General features: G+C 46.3%; 1 protein-coding gene across 3 annotated transcripts in view; it reads left to right on the forward strand.

Moving 5' to 3' along the window:
* Nucleotides 1-8,081, forward strand: part of LOC119232554 (phospholipid-transporting ATPase FetA-like) — a 76,024-nt gene extending 67,943 nt beyond the window's left edge. For 2 of the 3 annotated variants that reach the window (XM_037494605.1, XM_037494604.2), the window contains exons 21-29: nt 30-135; nt 518-665; nt 1,206-1,389; nt 2,870-3,093; nt 4,288-4,371; nt 5,321-5,566; nt 5,744-5,882; nt 6,916-7,046; nt 7,143-8,081. In XM_037494605.1, the coding sequence (XP_037350502.1) occupies nt 30-135; nt 518-665; nt 1,206-1,389; nt 2,870-3,093; nt 4,288-4,371; nt 5,321-5,566; nt 5,744-5,882; nt 6,916-7,046; nt 7,143-7,331 (1,451 nt within the window). In that variant the 3' untranslated portion in view covers nt 7,332-8,081. The remainder of the gene's footprint in view (nt 1-29; nt 136-517; nt 666-1,205; nt 1,390-2,869; nt 3,094-4,287; nt 4,372-5,320; nt 5,567-5,743; nt 5,883-6,915; nt 7,047-7,142) is intronic. The other variant, XM_037494606.2, reaches the window with a different exon arrangement.
* The last annotated feature ends 1,480 nt before the right edge of the window (nt 8,082-9,561 follow it).

The raw sequence follows: 9,561 nt of genomic DNA on the forward strand, positions 1-9,561 counted from the left end.
ATGCAACCTATGTTCTCCCTTCCCTGCAGAGACTGCCATGAACATTGCCTATGCCTGTAACATATTTAAGGATGAAATGGATGGGATCTTCATTGTGAAAGGCAATAATGATGAAACCATTCGGGAAGAACTCAGGTATAGATGGGAGAGATGCCACAGCCAGTCCCTGGACCCAAGATTTCTCACCTATCTCTTCATCCAAAATGGATCCCACACTACCAGAAAGAACAGAGAAGAAATAATGAAGGAGGGAAAACAAAAAATCTAAAATAGTTGAGAGACTTTTATGAAGAAGTGTTGGTGCTCAAGGAATTGGAATGTGGGGGGATAGAGAAGTGTGGTGTGTGGATGGTCAGAGACCTAAGGTTGTGCAGGTCCCAGGGGGCAGCTGAGTGTGAGGTCCCAGCTGGTGCTTTGCACAGGCCCTACACCACCTTGCCCGTTGTCCCTCTGGGACCATTTCCTTTCCTCACCTCTGGGCTTTCATTTCGGACTAACCATGACTTTTGGCTTTCAGGTCAGCAAGGTACCAGATGAATCCCAGCTCTCTACTGAAATCAGACCCAGTAAACAGTTTCTTCGCCACAAACCCCAAAACACACCTCACCATACCCGAGGAGATGTCCTATGGCAGCTATGGCTTGGTCATCAGTGGCTACAGTCTGGTGGGCAACACAGAGTTGTAATTCTGCTCTCTTCTTCCAAGGAACTCTTTTCCTAAGCCCAGCCTTCTCCAGGGAAATTTCAGGACCTCTTCCCTATTCCATGAATCACCCTATTCCCCCTCCCTTATGGTGCCCTTGCCAGACAGACACCTTTCCCAGCCTTCTCCAAGCAGGAATAATGAGGAAAGAGAAGCCAAGGGCATGTTCCTCTCTTATCCAGATTCTTCACTACTGATGCGGTCTGTCACTTAGGGAGAGGGTAGACACAAGCATCACCTGGTTCTCCAAAAAGTCCCTTGGACTTGGAGCCCAGTCAACTGTTTTCACCCAGTGAGAGACTTTGACCAGTTCCCCGCTGAGAAATGGTTAAATGTGAGGGTGCCTAGAACTGACTGGGCCTCTGTTGGGGTGGAACACCTTGAGAAGAGCTATGCCTGACCTGTGTACAGGAGGGTATGGAGAGGTGGGAAAGGGCCTAGTAAGGTGGCTTTGAGGGCCTTTCTGGGCAACATGAAGAGTGGGTGTGTCCTGATGCTGCAGGCCTATGCTCTCGAAGGGAAGCTGGAATTGGAACTGCTTCGAACAGCGTGCATGTGCAAGGGGGTGATCTGCTGCCGGATGACACCTCTTCAGAAGGCCCAGGTGGTAGAGCTGGTGAAGAGGTACAAGAATGTGGTGACACTGGCCATCGGGGATGGGGCCAATGACGTCGGCATGATCAAAGGCATGTAGCCCCTTGCCATGGGCTTGCCCTGTCCTTCCTCCACATGGCACTGGGTTGCTGGCTCACACTCCTGCATATCAGATGTATTGTGCATTTATACTGTCTTTACAACTTCATTCATGCTCCTCTACACTTTATTTACACATGTATACATCAGCCCATATCCATAGACAAGCACACAAATTGAGATTTGTGCACTAAACACTCACACACACAGACACACCTGACTCTCACAAGAACACATGCACATTTTCATGCAATGGGCTATGCGACTACCACACCATCTTTCTGAGATGTCATCAAAGTCCACAGAAAGATCCCTGGGCAGGAGTCACATTCTGTCCCTTTTCTGAAGGCTGTGGGCCTGATCAATGTTAGATAGGAGACAGGCTGCCCAAGCAGGGAATTAGCTGTCAGGCCCGATACAGGGAGGCCTGTGGCATATCCCCAGGAGCTTACCTCACTCCCTGGCTGCAGGAAACTAACTGATTTACCCAAGCTGGACCTAGAAAAGCAAATGGCTGGAACTCACTGGATTTAATTTCAGCTGAAAGTTGTTACCCTCCAGAAACTGGGCTACTCTGATATATGGACAACATCTAGGGGCTCTTTAGTCCATTCACTCTTTCCAGATAGGAAACACTAGCAGATATTCCAGATTTGGCTTCAATACTGAGATGCACTTTTGCTCTCTCCCCCAGTTTCTAGGCCTTCTCTGGTTTTTAAGAGATTTCAGTTATTTCACTAATCATGTATCAGACCAGTGGATTTGCCTACACTACAACAGACAATTAAAATATTTAGGAACTTCCATCTTATCTTCCATCAAATATAATCCTTGCTTTATTCAGAAAAAGTCACCTTAGGCCTCCTGAAGACTTGTTTCTCACTAATAAAGTATATACATCCATTATTCCTACCAACTGTTGGACTTTAACTCCTTAGATAAACTTAGGTAATTAAATATTGTATTAGATTAACCTCTACCATGCATCTTTGATTTAAATGGCCCGAAGAGATAGTAAGAAATTTTTACCGCGTCCTCTAGACAGTAGGAAAGCACCCGATGGCTGTAGTAAGTGCACAGGCCACCTAGGACAGCTTTCTGGTACTAGCGTGCTGGGCATCCTGGCGTGGAAACTCAGCAAAAGTTACCCTTGGAGACTCCTCCTGCCTTTGTTGCCTTGGGCTCCAGGCCAGCTAACAGGCAGTAGTAGACTTATACATAACCAGACTAGTAAAGCCAGAGCACATGAAGGGGGCTGTTTTTTGTTTTTTTTTTAACTTAAGGAGTAGGGGTAATCCACTAAGGAGAAAAGGCTCCATTAAGTAGGTACCATTTTGAGTTGGGCCTAATAGTGTTTCCCAAAAACAAAATAAGGAGTTCTTACAACATGTCCTCAGTTTCCTTTTTTACACTTAAGTTAGGAGCTGAGCACACAAGCTCTGTGACTGAAAAGCTTCTGGGGTTTCTTTGCAGCTGCCCACATTGGAGTTGGCATCTGTGGCCAGGAGGGAATGCAGGCCATGCTCAGCAGCGACTACGCCTTCTCTGAGTTCCACTGTCTTCAGCGTCTACTCTTGGTACATGGCCGCTGGTCCTATATTCGCATGTGCAAATTTCTCAGCTACTTCTTTTACAAAAACTTTACCTTCACCCTGACACACGTTTGGTATGGCTTCTACAGCGGGTTCTCTGCACAGGTAGGCAGTCAGGTGGCACTCTAGTCAATGGGGACTTCTCTAGTTACTCCCCACTTCAGACCCTTTTTCTCCCTTAGAGACCAATCAGTGTTTGGCATGTTGCCACCCACCCATAAAGCTCCTGGGCCATGCTGTTCCCATCTCCCAGCCCTGCACCTAACCCTAGATTTCCAAACAGTGGCTGTTCTGGCCTGGCTCCAACATGGCGCTGACCCTTACCTTCATAACTCTTCCAGAAGACAGTTTCCCCTTAGACATTGAGAGCTGTGGTGTCCAAACATGGGGGTTGAGGGCAGCTATTTTGAAGTATTCTTTATGAAACAGGCCACACCTCAAGGGCCCTCTGGGCCTCACCAGACAGGCTAGTTATGGAGTTCACCTGTAGTCAGACTTGGAAACACAGTTTCCTTTACCTCTCCTTTCTGACCTCAAAACACACATACCCCAAAACATGTATCTTGCCTCTACTAAATTAATTCCCTATTTGAATATGAAATCCCTCCCATGATAGTTGGGAGAGGTGACACCTAGATTTGTATGTTCTAAGAGGAGCTTCTTTTCCTATGATAAGCATTCCCGGAGTCTTTCATGGATTCCCAAGAGAACGACCTAGGGTGTAGGGGTCCCTCTGGTAGCAAAGCCAGTCTGGTTTGTGAGAGACTGGCTAATGTGTGTATTGCTGCTGCCCCCTTGTGGCTAGAAAGGAAAGAAGCCCTTCTAGGCCCCAGGATGGAGCACTCAGCTGGGTCTGAATTATTCAGCTGCCACAGTTAGAAAATGTCCAGTACTGCGGAAGCACTGTACAAATGCTGTAAAGCAGATAAAGAAAGGGGCCCAAAGACTTGTTTGCCGGGGTATAGGGGTAGAGGTAGCTTTCCGTAACCGTCACCCTGGGCCCCTCTGTGCAGGGAGGGGTGGTGCAGGTCACGGCAGGGTTGGTTCAAATCAGATTTGTAGGATTGGCCACAAACAAGCTTGGGCCTTGCCCCAGCCTGGGAGCCAGGGTTTTTAATAGAGTAGGAGCAAATTGATAGTGGAGTCAGCCTCGTCAGTCAGATTTCTGAAATAAATCCTGCTTTAGGTTAGTGTGGTACTGGGTAAGTGGGGGCAGAGAGGGATCTCTTGGACCTAGAAAATAGAACAGAAACTTTAGAGAAGAGAGGACTCTAAGACATCTCCTGGGTATTCTTCCAGACAGTTTATGATACCTGGTTTATCGCTTTCTACAACCTGGTCTACACTGCCCTCCCTGTCCTGGGCTTGAGTCTGTTTGATCAGGTAAGACCAACAGTAAATCTCTTTGTCAGGACTTGAAGCCTCTGGGCCCTTGATGAGTATTCACAGGAGTGAGGAGACAAGCAAGATATGAGCATTACAAGATAAAGTGTAGATTAAATAATTTCTAGAGCAAGGGAGGGAGCTTATCACCTGGAAAGGTATCATGGGATAAAGTACAGAATCCTCCCCCAGAGAATAATCATCAATTTTAGAAGTCTAAGTTCTCCTGAATCCATTTCATTTTTATAGAGAGAAACATAGAAATTATGCTATATAGTAAATTGAGTATAAAAAGCTTCAGAGCACATCTGATGAGTTGTGTCACTTAATAGTCCTGTCTAGCTTCGATGATCTAACTCTAGGGCTCTACAAACTCTCAAAAAAAAAAAAGTCCTAAATTTTGTCATCTAGAATTCCAGATTTAAGAGAGAAAGACGATCCAGTGTCATTCACATAGAGAGTTCTCTCACGGGAGTTCACCATTAGCTGTGGAAGGGGAGAAACACCACAGAACGTGACTATCTCTAAGGAATTAACTGATCTCCATTGGCTTCCCCCTTTACTCACACTGGCCTTTGACACAAAGAATATTCAACCAAAAGAACACTTCAAACTAGGGATGCATGTCTCCGTTGCCTCCCCCATCCCAAGGCCCAATCCTCTATCCCAACTACCCACTAATTGCCCCTGTTCTTAACTCCCGGTCCTTCCCACCATCTCGACTTTCTCCTAGCTTTGTCCCACTACCTAGATCCTTGTCTAAAGAATAGGACTTTCAGGAAAGGCCTGTGGCCACTGTTCTCTGGTTCTGCTTCTCAAGTAACCCACAAGGAAGCTCCTACGTAGCCTGGCAGCAGGCTCAGTGAGGAGAGAAGCCTGTCCTTTGATGGAGATGAGATCTTCCATGGAGAGACCCTGAGCCTTCTTCTTTATCCTCTGCTGCTTCCAGGATGTGAGTGAAACATGGAGCCTGCATTTCCCAGAGCTGTATGAGCCAGGCCAACACAACCTCTATTTCAACAAGAAGGAATTTGTGAAGTGCTTAGTTCATGGGCTCTACAGCTCCTTGGTGCTATTCTTTATCCCCTTGGGGACCTTTCACGACTCAGTGCGAAGCGATGGGAAAGAAATCTTCGATTACCAGTCCTTCTCCCTGGTTGTGCAGACCTCCTTGCTCACGGTGGTCACAGTGCAGGTGTGGCCAGTGGGGGTAGGGGTGAGGGAATTGGGTCGGGAGCCAGTCTGGAAGAGGGAGGTGGGGAGGGGGAGCGGGAAAGTGGGGAGAGAGGGCCCTTCATTAGGAAATTAGAGAAAGGGGGTGGCTGGTAGGTCCCAGATTATAGAACATTACACATAAGAAGGTGCTTTTCAGATTGCCCTGGACACCACCTACTGGACAATGATAAGCCACTTCTTCATCTGGGGTAGCCTGGGTTTCTACTTTTGCATGTTATTCTTCCTGTACAGTGAAAGCTTGTGCCTAATGTTTCCCGGAGTCTTCAATTTCCTAGGTAAGACTTGGCCCAGCATGTGGCATTGGGGTAGGGAGTGCAAATAGAGAACAATTCTTTTTTTAAGATTTATTTATTTATGCATGTAAGAGCTGGGGTACAAGCCAGAGCTGCAGGGGGTGAGAGGATTCACCAGAGACAGAGTGGGGAACAGAACAGGCAGACTGACTGAAATACACTGCTGAGGGGAGCAGCGGGCGAGTCAGGAGAGGTCTGCTGTGCCGGGGGGGTAACTCCCCAGCCAGGGATCGAACTCAGGCTGCAGAGGTTGCAGACAGCTTCATAGGTTGTGTCTTAACCCCTTGTGCACCAGGGAGGCCCTCCAAGTACAATTCTTTGATAAATGTTTACTGAGCAGCTACTCCTATGTGCTAGGCTCTGTGAATATAGATACGAGTAAGACATGATCTCTGCCTAAAAGGACTCAAAATCCTGTTTGTGAACATACTTTACCTTATCAGAGTTTCTAAGATACTTTCAAATTTCTTATCTAATTTGATCTTTATAGACAGCCTATGAAGCAGGCGGGACAGACAATTATTAACGCCGTTCTAGGTACTGGAGGATTTTAAAAATGAAGTGACTCAAACAGAGGTCCCCTAGTTCCCAGTCCAGTGTTCCTTCCCCTGCACCCTACTGTGTTACTGCCCTCTGTATTAATTTTCCTCTCTCATCTCCACTCTGGTGAGGGCAAAACACAGAGAACAGACGTGTGGAAGTAAGCTGGCCTCCCGCCACTCATCGGGCTGCTCAGTTTTCCCTACCAAACCCCTCCAGCCCATTTTTGTGTCTAGGCCATTGTTCTAGGATTCCTATTTCCTGCCCTCACCTGCCCTCCTGTACAAAGTGCCCTCCCTGCAGTTCTTTCACATTTCTATTGTTTCTCAGGAGACTAAAATGCCTCCAAATCAACATCTTCCTCCCTTGGATTAGAGAGAGACCGAAGTTCTGACTGACATCCCCTCCCCTGAGCCCGTCCCTCCCTCTGGCTCTGGTTCAGCCTTTTCCCTCAGGGCTGGCTCATTGTTCACAGGTGTGGCCAGGAACTCTCTGACGGAGCCACAGATGTGGCTGAGCCTTGTCCTCAGCGTGGTCCTCTGCATCCTGCCTGTGTTTGGGTGCCACCTTCTCAGATTACTGATCTGGCCCTTCAGCGTGGAACAGGTGAGTGGAACAGGAAAGCTACCCAGATATAATTCATGTTCCTTTTTGCCTTTGCCTCGGTGGATGAAAACCTTGCCCCTCATACTCTGGCTCTAGGTTATTAACAGAATTCATCATTGCATGAAACAGCCACGGCCCCCAGTCTGGTCCAAAATGACAGCAAGCCCTCGACGTTCTGCCTATGCATTCTCCCACAAACATGGCTTTGGGGCCCTCATCACTTCTGGCCAGACAATGCAGTCCAGAAGGTCCAAGAAAAACTTTATAACCAGTGGAGGCTTTTAGGGAAACTGCAAAGGAGTCAGTCATTGCTTATCACCCTCGTCTTCAGGCAATTTAGGAGGGACTAGAGGACTAGTCCCTGGGACACCAGTGTACATGTGCTCCTCCACCCTCACTCCACGGACTCAGGCTCTTCATTCCCTAGAAGACTGTGCTCCAGCAAGGCCAGACAAGGTTAGGAAGGAGCCCCCAGGTGCCTGTAAGAGGCACAGCATTTCAGGAAAGTAAGGTCAGGCCTCCTTTTTACAAACCTTTCTAAGTCTTTATCCAGACAAGCAAATGTGGAAGTAGCAGGAAAGGAAGAACAGGGAGAAGTGGGGAAGGAAAAAGAAAATAGGACCTAAGAATCTTATCCCGGGCTGTTTCCCATAAATCTTGTCAGGGCCCCGAACAAATATATTCCCACCCAACACCCTTCTCAGGTTTATCTGGGATATTCAGGGTGAGGCCTTGGCTGGCCCCAGGGATAGTAAAAGGAGGAGGCAGTTATGAAAAGTTGGTCACAAGAAGCTGAAGGAGAGTTTCTGGACCCCCAAAATGGAGGTGTTTTCTGCCTTGATAGAACAACTGAAGATTTTGCCTTCTTGTCCTCTCTTGACCCCTTTGACTCAAGGACTGACATCTTTTCGGGCCTCAGAACTGGGGAGGATCTGTAGAAATCTTTTCTCAAGGGGACATAACATTGGATTAAATTGTATGTACTTGGGGAAATTGCCTCTGAAGTTTATGCAATAATAAATTGCTTATTTTGGAGTGGAGATATCTGTATGGTTGGTTGGGGACCCATGCCAAAAACTTAGTCCAAGCAAGATCATTGTCCCACAGAATCCTACCACCCTCCCCTCTTCAAATTAGACCATTATGCCACCTTTCCTGCCCCCTGCTGCTAACCTCTCTTAGGCTAAGTATGATCAAATCTTTTAAACATATAGGTCTACCCTCCATCCTCTTTGCACACCTTAAAAATTGGTTCCCAAAGTTCAGTCCTAGGTACCCTATTCATCTTCCTCTATACATTTTCCTAAATAACTTTATCCAAACTCATAAGTTCATTTACTAATAGAAAAAATGATTCTCAACTGTCTGTATATGCCAGATCTCTTTTCTTAGCTCCAGACCCATACATTAAGCTGACTCTGAGACCCTTCACTCAAGTTGAATCTCAGGAAACTCACGCTGAACCCACCAACCTATATTAAGCACTTTGCCCCAAAATTTCACTCCAGAGTACTATTACCATCATACTAGTCCCCCAGGCAGAAGGATGGGAATCCTCCTACAGTGTTCCTCCAGCCTGGCATCCAGTGAATCATTAAGAAACATAAATTCTACATCTTTATTATGCTTTGTTTTCAGTTCTCTCAATTATTGCTAACACTGTCTTTGTTCAGACATAAATCCTCTCTCACCTGAATTACTGCATAAAATCTCCCAACTCACTTGCCTGGTCTTCCCCTCTCTAACACATCACCATTATTATTTCCAGAGTAATCTTTCTGAAAGTCAAACTCAATGGTGGCAAGAGCCAGCTTAGCATCCTCTAAGGGTTTCCCATGCCTTCTGGACCGAGTTAAAATCTGGGCATTTTATTATTAGGCCCTTTCTCATTTTCCACTACTCTCGTGTGCATTTACTCCCTATGCATAATCCAAATGCATTGACTCTATTCATGCTACGTCTGGTCTTCACGTCCTCAAACATGCTATTGCTACCTCCTAAAATGCTTTCCCTTACTCCCTTCTTCATCCAGCAAGCTCTCTGTCAGCCTTCAAAACTCAAAATAGTTGGAACCAGATCAGGGTGATGACCTAGCAACATTGTGAATATACCAAATGCCACTGAAACATAGGCTTCAAAATGTTTAATTTTATGTTATATGAAATTAACCTCAATTGAAAAAGTAAAAGAGCTCATAGTAGGCATTCTCTCCACCTTATCCATAATCCACCAACAGCTTCCCCTAGTTCTCAGTATGACTTCTGCCCATGCCTTGTTTGTTCCTTTCTTCCCCTGTGCAGTGACACATGTCATAGGGCACTGTAATCATAGATTTACGTGTCTATTCATAGCATTTAATGGGCTTTTAATAAATGTCTGTTGACTGAGTGAACAAATGAAATGAAAGAATATTGAAGTCTGCTCCTCTGCCAATTTCTCTTCTTTCTCTGAATTGCACCATCACCCAAACCAGAGACCTAAAAGTCTTTCTGGTTCCTTAATCCAATATTTTCAG

The sequence above is a fragment of the Talpa occidentalis genome, unplaced genomic scaffold (assembly GCF_014898055.3).
Source record: "Talpa occidentalis isolate TD23 unplaced genomic scaffold, MPIMG_talOcc4v2.1 talOcc4.7, whole genome shotgun sequence".
Classification (NCBI taxonomy): Eukaryota; Metazoa; Chordata; class Mammalia; order Eulipotyphla; family Talpidae; genus Talpa; species Talpa occidentalis.